At 47.5% G+C, this 14,146-nt stretch overlaps 1 protein-coding gene across 1 annotated transcript; it reads left to right on the top strand.

The window, feature by feature from the left end:
• The first annotated feature begins 893 nt into the window (after positions 1-893).
• Positions 894-12,780, top strand: calm1b (calmodulin 1b). The gene is made up of 6 exons (XM_069158632.1): positions 894-1,001; positions 5,864-5,894; positions 6,662-6,805; positions 10,424-10,530; positions 10,786-10,921; positions 11,692-12,780. Exons 1-6 carry the CDS (start codon positions 999-1,001, stop codon positions 11,718-11,720), a joined length of 450 nt encoding a protein of 149 aa, XP_069014733.1. The 5' UTR covers positions 894-998; the 3' UTR covers positions 11,721-12,780.
• Positions 12,781-14,146: the final 1,366 nt, after the last annotated feature.

The following is a 14,146-nucleotide window of genomic DNA, read 5'->3' on the forward strand; positions in this document are numbered from 1 at the left end:
TTTTTTTTTCAAGTCTGAGTTTGATTACGGAGTTCAAATTTAGTACACAATAAAATTACAAATATATTGATAAATAGGTCTTAATTGGATTCATCTGGGAGTAGTTGACGGTTGACTAAAATTAAATGTAAATTTTCTTTTGTCATTTTAGGTATGGTTGTTAAGATTTCGTGATTGACAGGCTGTAGTAAATTTCACAGAAAAGACCAGTTTTTACAGTCTTTCTAGATAAATATAATTTACTAACATGCATACAAACACTTTAGTGCAAACTGTCCATCTAAATATGGGCTTATCTTGTTCTTGATGATGACAAGGATGACTGCCTCAGTTCGGGCTTCGTTCTAGCCTAAACAAAGGTCTTTATATAAATCAAAACTAAGTCAAACTTAAATTTAATCTGCTTCATCTAACTTGGCCGAAAGGCTCCCAACGAGCCGACCAATCAAAGTACATAAAACACAGTTTTTTGAGACTTATGGCAGGTTGCAACACATGGGGCACATAAAACAGAAAAGCTATGAAAAGGAGTCTGAAATATGGCCTCCAGGAGCATAAACATCCATATGCAAATAATGGTGAGTGGTAGTAAACTGAGCAGGAAAAACAAATGTGTTTTTTTTTTATCTGTCCACTGATTGGTGATTTGGTAAGGCCACTCTAAAAACACCTTAAAAACCTAGAATCAGCTCCGATTAAACTGAGTATCTAGCACATCTCCAGTGATAAAGTTGAACACGGGTGCTCTCCATGCAACGCAGCCGTTACAGCCCCGGTGATTGACTGCTTGGAGGCCTCTGCTGCTGCTGCAAACAGCCCCTGAATTGAAATAAGGAAGTGAGTGATCAGTGCTCGTGTGGCGGAGGGATACACAGGCAATCCCCGTTCTGGCCACGGCCGATATACACACTCCTAAACCCGCCAGTGGAACTCCATCTAAGGAACGACCACACTCCTAGTCTGCCTCCACAGACCAACAAGCACACAACCCATCCGACATGGTACGTATGGCCATTCATTCTGTGTAGAAGGGGAAATACAGTTTAATTTGGTGGGAAGCCTGAGTGTTACAAGTGCTGTAGTTTTATGGGTTGTTTTTTTTTTTTTTGTGGTTTTGTTTGTATTTTGTGTTTGCTGCTCACTCATTGATTGGGAGCTGCGCGTAGGGGAGACGGAAAACGCCCGCAAAGCGCATTTCCTCTGCTCGTAGCTGTCGTTGCATGGGAGAACATGAAGCCGTGTTCCTGGACTGTCTTTGTTCGACTTTTGCGGCTTTATGCCTGAAATCATGAACCCCCTCGTTCAAAAAAAAACTGGGACCCTATATGCCTCCTAACTGCGCAATTCACAGAGCATGATTGGCGATCGGACTATATCGGGTCGAGTGAGTGGCTGGTTCGCGGCTGTTTATGTGCAGCTCGAATTAATTCTTGGACTAGATTTAGTGGTATCGGAATAACTGACAAGCTATTCTGGGTTATTACAGCAGAATTGCGCAGCCAGGGTGCATTTTACAATCCGCCCGAGGAGCGCAGGCGTGTTGGGGAGGTTGGGGAGTATAAAATCATGGCAGAGCCTGACGATATTAGTCCTAACAGGGGAGAGAAACAATGTTCTGGGATACATGTTTTATGTTGTATTTTCTCTCCTCACACACACACACACACACACGGTGAATCTTCTTCATGAGGAAACCGAGCTGCCTGCGTTTGGGCTTGTTTTTTTTTCTAGGTTGCACCATCTCGCTGCTCGAGCCGAGCCGTGCCGTGACGGGGACTGACGGTTATTGTATCTCGTCAGGGTTCCGCATCGGAAACGGACCATATTGTGTAATTGCAAGGTTGTAGCTCCATTGTGACCGTGTGTGTGTGCGTGTGCGTGTGTCCGTGTGTGTGTGTAATGGCTACAAGTACACGCAGTTCCGCCTTTTCCTGCAGCCTCGGAGTTTTTTTTTTGTGTTATTTTTCTTTTTATCGGTGGGACTGCCTTATCTCTTTTGTGTTATGTCGGCTGATTTGGTTGCCTCTGTGCAAATTTTCGATGATATGCAAATGCAGCAACCCTGTGTGAGCTGTCCAAGAAGCTCTTTGTGGCATTGCTCACCACGGATCAACAGCTGTTGGCTTCACAAACCCAGTAATGACAGCAGATATGAGAGGACTGTGGTGCAGCTCTTAACAATCTAGGTGTGGGGGGGGGTTCAATAGGCCTTAATGACTTTCACAATATATTCATATGCTCATTACTTCAGTTTACTACTAACCAATTTCACCAGATGTTGTAGCCACACACACACACACACACACACACACACACACACATCTGCAACCAGCTAACGACGCACAGCCTCCCCAGCAGAGCGACGTCACTGAAGGAGAAGTTACCAAGCGGAGCTGACCTGCATGTGGAGAAGAGGCCCTTCGGCTAACCCATTGATTATCAAACTTGATAGATCATTAATGGCCCAAGGGAGTCAAGAAGCTGTAGACTGCCCCCCTCCTCCTCCCTCCACCCAACACACACCCGTCCACCCCGCCGCCCTCCCCTCCGCTGCGATCAAATATCCCATATATGGTATCGAGCTGCGATGCAGTTTCACGTTGCAACGCGGCGCAGTAATTGGAGTGTAAAGTGGAATTGTTGTGGAGTCGGCCGTGTCTCTCTGAAAAGTTGGAGTCCCTTGTCCGCATCAGTGCGCCCACTGAGGTGGAAACAGGCTCCCCCGTTGAGGTGGAAGTATTGAATAAGTACTGGGACCATGCTAAGGCCCTATCCTGTTCCTGCTACGCTCTTGTTTGCTGATGCATGTTTAGCAACTTGAAGGACATCTGATCCGCTGCAGTGAATAATTTATATGCTTGGCGGCAACACCTCGCCGTGTCCCAGTGTGCAGGAGCTTATGATAGAGCCCCGCTGGTGGTGCAGAGGAGTACCCAGCCACCCACCGACCACAGCCATATGGTGGACCGGCCTCGTCGCAGGGCGTTGGAGAACCTGGCGCTGTTTACAACCCCCCCCCCCCCCCCCCCCCTCCTCCTCCTCCTGCAGACACAACTCAGCGCCGAGGCCTCACTGCCTTTTGTCCAGCCTCAAAGAGAGGAGGCGTTCAGCGCTCTGTGGAGCCTGACAGAAAGGGAGTGTGTGTGTGTGTGTGTGTGTGTGTGTGTGTGTGTGTGTGTGTGTGTGTGTGTGTCACATTGACTCTTTGTGTTTGTGCTCATGTTAGGGTGTGTGTGTGTGTGTGTGTGTGTGTGTGTCAGTCACACCCATCTGTCAGAGTGACAGCTGGCTCTGCAGCATTTTACTTATAGACTGATGCTACTTCAGGGATTGTTTGGGCGGACAGCGACACAAAAAGCACATTAAACATTGATAAAGGGTTGTGAAAGAAGAACATAGATGCTGGCGTCCTCTTCCACCATTTTGCACCCCCCGCCCCCCCCCTCTTAATTAAGCCTGGTGTGAACAGGGAAGGATGCAGTGTGTGTTTGCACAAGGGTGATACAGCATCAAGTGAGAGCGAAAGATAGTCCTCACTGGCACAGCGAACTACCTCCCACAGTCCTGTTTGGAGTGCATTGCTGGGGCCGGCTGCCCTGGCAACAGTGGGAGTGGTTGACCCACTCATGCCAGTGAACCACTGCCAGCAGAGCACCCCCTCTATCCCCAAACACACACACACACACACACACACACACACACACACACACACACACACACACACACACACTCTTTATTTTCCCTACAAGCTGTTATTAAGACTGGAATGCTGGCATCAAACAAGCCTGCAGAAGACACCATGGTGAATCACAGGGAGTTTCCTCTGAACTGTGTCACATACAGAGAGAGAAAAAGAGACACGCAGAGGGGAAAGGTGTGGAAGAGGTGGAGTCGGTGTTGGCCGAGGGACAAGTTTTCAGGGAAAGAAGAAAGGAAGAGATGGGCCAGTAGGGTGGGCCTGGTGGTGCTGCAGCACCAGAAGGCCTCCACAGCTTGGGCCTAAGCCAGGGGAGGATCCATAGCACTGAGTCACCAAACCCCACACCCAGTCCACTTAGAGAGACAGCGGGGGACAGAAAGAGGCAGCAAATATGCAGCAGGAGTGAACCAGCGTGACAAGGAGGGTGACTAAGGGAAGAGACGAGGGGAGACTCGTCAGCAGAGAAAAGAGGGAGAAATTAACACGGAGGGGGGCGGGAGGGCGGGGGTGGAGACAGCAGCAGAAAACACAGGGATGAAACGGAGGATATTGGTCGTAGTGCTGAGTGACATGTCGGCAATCGGCAGGGCTGTTTTGTTTCTTGACATTTCCCATCCTCACAGATGGAAAATGGACACAGGAAAGCGGGTGCATCGAGGGAGAAGAAAGGCGAGCGCTGTCGTGCACAGAGCACGTTATTGAATCAGGTCAGCTAATCGTATGAGCGCCGCCGAGGTTCTCCACGAGCCCCTCGCTGACCGCACCGATCCGTCCCGCGGCCGCCGCTCCAGCCGCGGGAAGCCTTTTTGCTTGCGAGACGTTAAAAGTCAGCTCGCGGCGGGTCACGCGGAGATCGGCTATCTCGTCTTAACGAATCTCGTCATTATGGAACAAATTCAATTTACCGGCTTGATTTCTAAAATAAAACAGCCTCACCTCAAGGTGGACTTAACGAGGCTCAGGTCGCCGCGGCCACAGGGTTCGGGGATGAGTGCTCGGCTGAGATTTCTTGTACAAACACGTAAACACACTGATGGGCTGCAGGAATTTGCTTCGAGGCAACTGGCTACTCTGACTAATTCACAGGAAACACGGGGATGGAAAGTATTGGTGTTGAGGAAGAATGCTATTAAGAAACTGTCTGTGTGTGTGTGTGTGTGTGTGTGTGTGTGTGTGTGTGCGTGCGTGCGTGCGTGCACACGCACATCTGTGACTGCTCATGTTTATCTGTGTGTGTTCCTTCTCTGTTGCCAAGTACAATGATGTCAGAGGGGTCTGTTAGCAATAATAAATAAAACAAATAATCATCTTTTATAAGGCAGGGATGGGAGTGTGCGTACCTGTGGGAGTTATTTGCGCCAGTAGCTCTGCATTCACACTTCGCTGCCGGAGGTGTTTACGGGCCTCTTGACAAACAAGCTCGATCCGTCCGTGTAAAAAAGACCTGGCAGCGGACGCTCGCTCCAAAGCCATTTAAAGCATGCGTGAGTCACTATCGAGCCATTAGAGAGCCCGAGCTGGTGCAGGGAACAGGCCGGGGAGGGGAACCGAACCGTGCCAACCCAGCGCGTAGATTTTTCTTTTCCCTTTTGGTAGGACCGTGGAAACGCCCCCATGCTGAGATGTCTTGAAACAACCTGGGCTGGAGGCTGCACTTTATCCATTTTATTACCCTCTCTTGTTGCCCGGCATCTCCTCTGAGGTGTGCAAGACTTTTACCCGTCAGTTCAGCCGAGCTTTCTACGCGTTAGCTGCCTAGCAGCCTATATCAATCCACCTCGATGAGCCTCTGATATCATCTTGACGACAGATTTTCAGCATCGTTTCCAATTTTTTTGGGGTAATCGGAGTGGGATTGGAGACAAGATGGAGCCCTAGTGGTGTTACACTGTTAAATGGAGCAGATCCATTGAGGAAGGTGAATTTCTACTTGGAGAAAAAATGACATTTAGATAAGGAATTTGAAAAGTATTGTAATGGGCAGCTCCAAGAGGCCCGGCACTCAGGCCACGAGACTCCTGAACACTGTGGCCACTGTTGAGCTGTCCGGTGGTTGTTGGGCGAGGATGATGAGGAATGTAATGGGAAAACAGTTTGGGATTTTGTTGAGTAACTTGTTTGTTTCTAACCGTCTCCCTCCTCCTTTTTTTTTTCCGACCACAGGCTGACCAACTAACAGAAGAGCAGATTGCAGGTGAGAACAACTTCCCCTCACAACCTCTTTAACTAGTTTTATTCAATAAAGTTGGGGCAGCATGGTAAAGTTTATGTCTCTCATTAGCTGATCTGGCTGCTGACACGTCATTTATAGAGAGCATGCAGTTAAACAGAACATTGAGGGATACGGCACCCGCCCTTCCCCCGGCAGATCATTAGCTTTTTCGAAAACGAACAGCGCAGAAGGGGGAAGAAGTGTTCGCAGCGAGCGTGAGTCTGGGCTGAAATCCATGAAGCCACAGTGAATAGACAGTTTTGCAGCCGAGCATTCGAGTAGTTTCAATCACAGAGGCACCTTCATATTCCTATTAAATAAATGAATGATGGGGACTTTGTACTGGAGCTGGAAGCTGCACAGTTTCTTATCAGTCAAAACCCCCTCAGCGGCTAATTAGCTTGTGCTAAGGCCCCGAGGCTAATGCACTCCATTTCCTGTGTTCATTGGTCTTCACGGCCTGCAGTTAAGAAGCCGGTTAGTACAAAACAGAAAACCGATGCCCACATCGGCTTTTTTTCAACGTGCAATCTTCAAGGCCAGATTCCTGTGTGGAATCAGAGCTCAGCACATCTACAACTTTACTTGTGTTCGCGCTCATGAGGGCCAATTTACAGACAAGCCCAAAGTTTGGTCGACACAGCTCTCGTAGTCACATCGCTAACAAGAATCGATCGACCCTCTGGACCAGACTGCAGCGCCCTAACACGACCCGTTTCTGTGACTGCCCCCTCCCTCCCTCCCCGCAGAGTTCAAGGAGGCTTTCTCCTTATTCGACAAGGATGGCGACGGCACCATCACCACCAAAGAGCTGGGAACCGTCATGAGGTCGCTGGGCCAGAACCCCACAGAGGCCGAGCTGCAGGACATGATCAACGAGGTGGATGCTGACGGTCAGTATACTCACGCTAGAGCTACCAATGACATTAAAGTGGCTCAGTACAACTGAGATTTGTCTTTGGCGAACAAGATTTCTTCTAAAGAGGTCGTGTCAGGGGCCAAATAAGGAAGTAGAAGTAGTTAACCTTTTGTAATCAGTCTAAAAAGCTCCAACAGGTAATACACAGTCCTGACAAGACAATTCACTCGTAATTTCTGCTAAATCCCAAACAAAAAACTGGACTAAACTGCCGTGGGCTACCAAGAAATGTCTTGCGCTACATGAGCAGAAGGGATTTAGATCTATTTTCTGGATCACTTTGTGTTCAAGCTCCCAAAATATGTCACTGCACGGACACTGGGCGTCCACGACTGGCAAATCATTCAATTTACTAAAATTTGACAAAGTCTGTCGGACGCGAGGAGGGTTTTTAATATTTAGGTTAATATGATCCTTTCCTGTAACGCCCCCGTGTTTTAATCAACAAAATGACCAGCGACTGATGCTCCTAACTGAACAGTCAAAAAACTCATAATTGTCACAGACTTTCCTTTTTAAACTCCACCAGCCACGAGGTGGGACAAAATGCCGGAAGCTTATTCTATTAAGTCGCTGTGGGGGGGGGATGTAATTATAATTTCTAGTTAACATTTGGTTGCATGACTTCAATGATAAAACCTCGTGTTACAAATGGTTGAGGGATTAGATGGAGCATCCATTACCCCATCTCCAAACACATCAGTGGTGTTGTTGCTCACCTCCCTCCCTTTTCTGCCAACTGTCAACCAACTGTCCAGGCCAACTGTCCGGCCAGCTTTATTTTCAGATGACATATCCCTCTGTGTCAGCAGTTTAGTCACTGTGTGTTCAGCTCCATCATAGTCGACAGCGTTCAGGGATTTGGATGTGCGTGAGGCGGTTTCAGTGTCGGGGAGTCGAGCCGGCTGCGCGTCGGAAGCTGTCAGCGTTACGCCGCCGAGCGACCGTCCCCTCTTTTAGTCACCTCCTCCTGCACTTCTGCTCGCCGAGTCTCTATCCTGCAGCGGCAGTGTCTCCCACGGGCACCGGGAGTGAAAGAGAGCGGTGCAGACAGAGTGAGGAGGTGGAGAGGAATCCGAGAAGTTGGCTTGCAGCTCAGCGGCTCGCTGTCCTTGGGCAGCAGAGGATGTTAGCTGTCGGTGAGGGCCTTTACCCCGGTGCTGTTCTGTCAGCTTATAGGATTTCGTAAATGGGACCACATTGATCGGGAGAAATCAATTGCACCGCAGCTCGGCTGCCCCTTTATTGAAACGTCCTCCCACCATCCTCAGTGCCCCCCCCCCCCCCCCCCCCCCCCCCGTTACACCCAAGAGCGAGCGCGCGCACACACACACACACACACAAACACTAACATCCCCTTGTTCTGCCGCTGCCTCCCTTGGCTGATGCAATCTAGGTCAGACAGCAATGAAGCTAGTAATGGAAAATAAAAGTGGTTACATAAGGCCTCTCTGCGCTTTGCACATCCAGTACCCACATCAGCAGCCATGGGATGTCAGCCGGCCCATTGAAAATCAGCTTTATTTACCAAACAAGGAGGACGTGGCAAAGAATTACAATGAATGGAGGAGAGGACGGACGGTTTTTTTTTTTATCTCGATGGGGAGCCGTTCAAAGAAACTCTACTGTTTGACTGTGAAGTCGAGCCGCAGATAATGAACAGCGTGGATTACAGTGTCAGAAGGAACATCTGCTCTTTATTTCACACAGCACACAGATCAGGATGAAAGCCGACCACACCTGGATTCCTCCCTCTGGTCTGACGAATATCAAAGAAGTTCACCACGTGTAACGTGCTGAACCGGATGACAATCGCTCGTCATCATTACACAACCGTGCCCGTCTTTCTGCACTCAGAGATGGTAGTTGGCTTCATGATGCAGGGGAAAAATAAAACAACCACAATGACCACACATGCAAGTGCGCCGAGATGCCTCAGCCTTCTATAGCTTGCGTCAGTGCCTCTTATGTGTAATCGCACCATCTCCCACTCGGTTCACTCCTTGTATTCTCTCCTCTTCACATCTCCCTCATCTCCATCTCCCTCTCTGCCGCCCACTCACTCCCTCCCTTTCTCTCTCTCTTTTATTTTTTGTATCCCTCCCACCCTTTTCTCTTTCTCTTCCCATCTGCCTTCCTCCCTATCTTCATCCCTCCTTTGCCTCCATCCCTCCTCTTCCTCGTCCTCCGCCGCTGCAGCTGGCCTGAGGTGCAGCTGAGCTCGAGGGCTACCTCTCCTCTCCTCTCATCGTCGCTGTCGTCCCCCGCCTTCAGATTGTGTTTTTTCCAGTTGTGGTTCCGCCATTTTTTTCCGAGACGTGAAGCCCTCCCCCCCTTCCTCCCCCTTTCCCCCTCTCCCCCCAGTGGCAGCATGTGTTCCCTCGGTGCTGCTGGCTGTCTCTGTGTGTTAGATAACAGGTCCTTAGATTGTTACCCCGGGCCATGAGATCACCATCTGCCCCATCACATTACTGCATCCCTTTTTTGTTACACACACACACACACACACATACATCCCTGCTCTTGTTCGCTCTTTATCTCCCTCTCGGAGGCGTGCTCTGTCATTGGTTAATCTGCCTACAATCCCCCCGCCCATCCGTCCCACCCCGGGGCTAATCCTCATGGTTACTTCGCCCTCGGTGTCCCTGACCTTCACTTCAATCCCCACGCAAATGTCTGTGTATTTTGTTTTAGTGTGTGTATCAGTTGTCAGTGAAAACAACACGTCCAGATGTTCTTCCAAGCTCTCCACAACTACTAAAAATGGACACGCTCGCCCATTAGACGCCTCCCACCTCTCCTCCCCACCCCTCCCCCCCCCCCCTCCTGCGCCGAGCTCCTCGTAGATCCCTCCCACTGTCAAGAGGGTCTGATCCCCTGGTAATCCCGTCTTGACAACCGCTACATGGATATTGATCCTACTGCACACATAACGTGCTGCACCAACACAGCAGCACCCGAAACACCACCACCGCCACATCGATTCTTCTGCTTGAAGTGCAAACACGGCGTCAGATATTAGACAGGAAGTTTAGTGTTTAGGATGAATGACAGTGGATAAGAAAGGATGGAGTAGTGGGAGTCCAACCCACCCCCACCCCCACCTCCTTGTAACTCTCCTCTGATTCCTCCCGGCTGCTTGAAGGCCACGCTGTACAGTATACTAAATGTCTACATTATGGATGAGTGGCCATGGGTTCCCCCCCTGCAATCCTGCTGTGTTGCATATACCATGCACAACATTTTCCCAGGGCTTCCCTGAGGAAGAACGAGGAATGCACGCACGCACGCACACACACACACACACACACACACACACACACACACACACACAGTCCCTCCTCTTCTCAGCCTGCAGTAGCTGTGTTTATGAGTCGAGGGCCGCTCCGTCTCAAGTTCTGGTGTCGGGAGAAGTTACGAGAATACGAACGCTGTTGTCTCACACACGGTGAAAAAAAAACAACAATATTTTCAGTCGGTTGCTTTTCATCAGCTAAATACTGGCTCCTATTATCTCGACTCATCACAGGTTGCTTTTTAAATAATTGCAACTTTTGCTGATTAAATGGGCCTCATTAATCGCCCGTTCCAGGTAACGGAACCATCGACTTCCCGGAGTTCCTGACCATGATGGCCAGAAAAATGAAGGACACAGACAGCGAGGAGGAGATCCGCGAGGCTTTCAGGGTATTCGACAAGGTAAATAAGGTTTTAAGAGCATCACTTTAGAGGACAGTGTCCACGCTTGGCAAGCGAAAGTTTTATATTGTGTGGAGCAAAAAGACGAGTCATCTGAGGATCTTTTTAAAAAAAGCCTGATGAGTCACAGGTGATAACTCCAGTGTAAGTCAGGCTGGGTTAACCGGATGGAAAGTTAAAAAAAAAAAAAAAAGTCATCAACCTCCTGCTTGCTTTCTGTTTCTAACCTTTAACCCCGATGCTGCCTGTCTCCAGGACGGGAACGGCTACATCAGCGCCGCGGAGCTGCGCCACGTCATGACGAACCTGGGCGAGAAGCTAACGGACGAGGAGGTGGACGAGATGATCAGAGAAGCAGACATCGACGGAGACGGACAGGTCAACTACGAAGGTAAGAAAAAACAAACACGGCGGTCGAAAAAAGGAAGGAAAAAAAAAAAAGCACAGGCTCCAATGTCACGGTGCACAAATAGCTTTTGAGTTTCTAGGCCACGGCGTGAGCTTTTATTAAACCGGGAGGACCAGAGCGCTTCATTTTCCAAGCTGTGTATTTCTCTGAGGGCGACTGCGAGACAAGCTAGCCACACATGATATTAGTTATTAGAGGGGGCTATAGATGGAGTGCTGCTGAAACCGAGATAAAATCCATCCTTCTGAATTATCATCAGTGTGCCTCCCCCCCCCCCCTTGCTGTCGCTCCCTCGGCACATTACCCGAGAGACTGCGCTCATTTCCTAGAAGGCTGTTGATATATTATGAACAGTCAATAAGTCTTGGGCTAAAAAGTGCCCTCCTTCTGCTCTCTCATTGTCCCAAAGACAATATGTAGTCCGCGGACAGCGGCGGCCTCCTCTTCTGTATTTATTTGTTGGTTCGTGCGTTCCTGTTTTATCGCCATCACATTACTGTAAGCACCACGCAGGAGCTTTTTAATCAAACGGCTTTAATGAGATGAACATGGAAGCCGTTTTGGAAAGGGGACACTAATTAGGATGTGTGTTGTGAACCCGCTCAACTTGATTAAAAAATTAATAAAGCATTTAACAATTTAGCAGGTGACTGCTCTTACTGGCAACAGGCTGAGCCAAAGCCTTAATGCTCTTGTCCTCATTGTCTTTTGTCTCTCTCTCTCTCTCTCTCTCTCTCTCTCTCTCTCTGCAGAGTTTGTACAGATGATGACTGCAAAGTGAAGCTTGCCCGCCCCATCCTGTCCCCTCTTAGAAGAAAAAAAAAAGGAAAAAAAAAAAATCAAAATGTTTTACTTACCTCTTGGAAAAAAAAAAAATGTTCATTTATTCATACTGTTTCTGTATAGAAAATAATTGAATGTTGAAATAAAATATCCTTCTGTCCACACAGGAAAAATATAAAAATATACAAAAAATATCTGCATGAAAATGATGGTTAGTGATCCTGTCCCCTCCCCCCGGAGATCAGTTTAGCATCAGTACTTAACAAGTAAAAATAATAACAACAAACCCTGTAACTACTACCGTCAGACTAAAGCGAAAGCATTTGGCGAACTCCTTCCAGTTCCATTTGCTCGTGGTAAATGTCTGGGCTGGCCATCTCTTCTTTCTCTCTGTTTTCTGTTCTTCATGCATGCAGCTTGAGACCGGAGCACTAACCCGCCCCCTCCATCCCCTCCTCCGGGCTACCAGAGCGTGCTGATTCCACTATAAGATGTCCTCTTGTTGGTTTGGTACAGTTTTTTTGTATTTGGAGAGGAACCCTGTACTGTTAAGATGAGAGAATATACCAGGTTCTAACTCTTAAAAGCGTTAAAGTGGAATGGGACTTAATCGTATGCTAGATAAAAAGAGAAAAAAAAAAACAATGTACAAAAAATACATTTTCAAATGTTTGGCATGTTCTTTTGTTTTATGTTATTTGGACGGCCATCTTAGTAGTTGTGCGTCCTGCCCTTTTTTAAAGGAGGGGGGACTTAAAGAGTCTTACGGTGAGCTTTCTATTTTTTTTTTTTTTTTGATTTTTTTTTTTCCGCTGAGATGGAGTGTCTGTCCTCTTTTCTTGCAAGAGAGAATCACTGGCCTTCACTTTTCGTTTTCTTCTTCTGTTTCTCGACTCAGACAAGAGCATAGTGAGGGGTGTACTGTGTTCGCAGCGCACGCTGTCAGGAGTGTCAGCGCACCAGTCTTCGCAACTGTTTGTCTTGAGTTCAGTTTACATTCATTCCAAGTTGTACATGCTAGTCTTTATTTTTTTTCAAATAAAAGACCATGAACTTTATCATGTCTTATGTCATTTCTCTTATGCTCGATTGTGAAAATGATCTATAAAGGTTTGTGGAGAGGCCGAGCTGCTCACAGGGAAGGGAGAGGCAGCGCTCAGCCGTGGATATACATACACATCTATGACACCTCTCTTTTCTCTGAAGACCTGGCCGGTTGCTAGGCAACAGGAGCATGCTGTAAATGGGATGTTGTTTTTTTGTTTAAAAAGGCAAGTGGGAGTTTCAATAAACCCTCCTGCTTCTGCCTATGACTCCGTGTTGGCTTGTCCTAGTAAGGCAAACCAGGCCACAACACCACTGCCTGTGTGCACTTTTTACACAACACACACACACACACACACACTGAGCAGAGGGAGCAGAGTGTCCTCTGCCATGCCTCCAGCATAACGCTACCTGAATGTCTAAAAAGTCGAGGAAGAGCTCCATTGTTCGACTATATTTGGACTGTAATTTGAGCATGTTTGGAAAGGAGCAAAGAAGAGACAGCTTGCCACCCACCAACATGTACACCAGGCAAGCTCAGTCATGAAGCCAGCATTTACCTAAAGCATATATTTAGTCATACACCCCCCTTTTTTTTTTTTTTTTTTTTTAATCACAGACTGGGCAGGACTCTGCTTCCAAAGGAAAAAAAATAGCACATTCTCAGCATTCCTCAAACACCCATTATCTGAGTAGATCTGCTCTAAATTAGGTGCTATTTAGCTGCTGTGGATGGAGCCGTACCCACATTAATCAGATAAACAGTTTGAGAGAAGGAAAAGGTGGCTAACGAGCTCCAGGAAGAGAAACCCTGCCCAAGTACTGCCAGGAACTGGGAATTATGTCCATAATGTCGTAATTACAGTCACGGTCTTTTATTTTGATGGAAACAAGGCAAAACGAATGCACTCAGCTTTCCTTCCCTCGCCCCTCCCTGCAGCACCACACCAGCCAATAACAGCTGCCGTGAAGTTGATTGACAGCTGGGACTGGCGCTTTGCTCCTTGAGGCTGCTTCAGGAAGTCAGGTGCTCAGTCATTAACATTTAAGTTTAAAGGAGAACAGCAGAGGTCCTTAAAGAGCCCAGACTGTTCAATGTTCAATACGTAAACGAATAAATCCTATGAAAAGCGTGAGATAGTAAAATGTGAAATATACAAACACTATTAAAACCTAAATCATTATTATGAAATGTTATTAGTTTAATTTTCATGAAATTATTGACTAATATTATAGACTTAAATAATTATTTCATTTTAAACTAGTCTTTAGTGAAAAGTCTACTGTTTTTATTTCATGATAGTATATACATAAAATGAAAGTAATTGGAAATCGAATAGCAAGCTAAAACATTTCAATAACCATTTTAATCTAAAAAAA

Source organism: Embiotoca jacksoni, unplaced genomic scaffold (assembly GCF_022577435.1).
Source record: "Embiotoca jacksoni isolate LCO1_2020_lvr unplaced genomic scaffold, fEmbJac1.0.p SCAF_23, whole genome shotgun sequence".
NCBI classification, from domain to species: Eukaryota; Metazoa; Chordata; class Actinopteri; family Embiotocidae; genus Embiotoca; species Embiotoca jacksoni.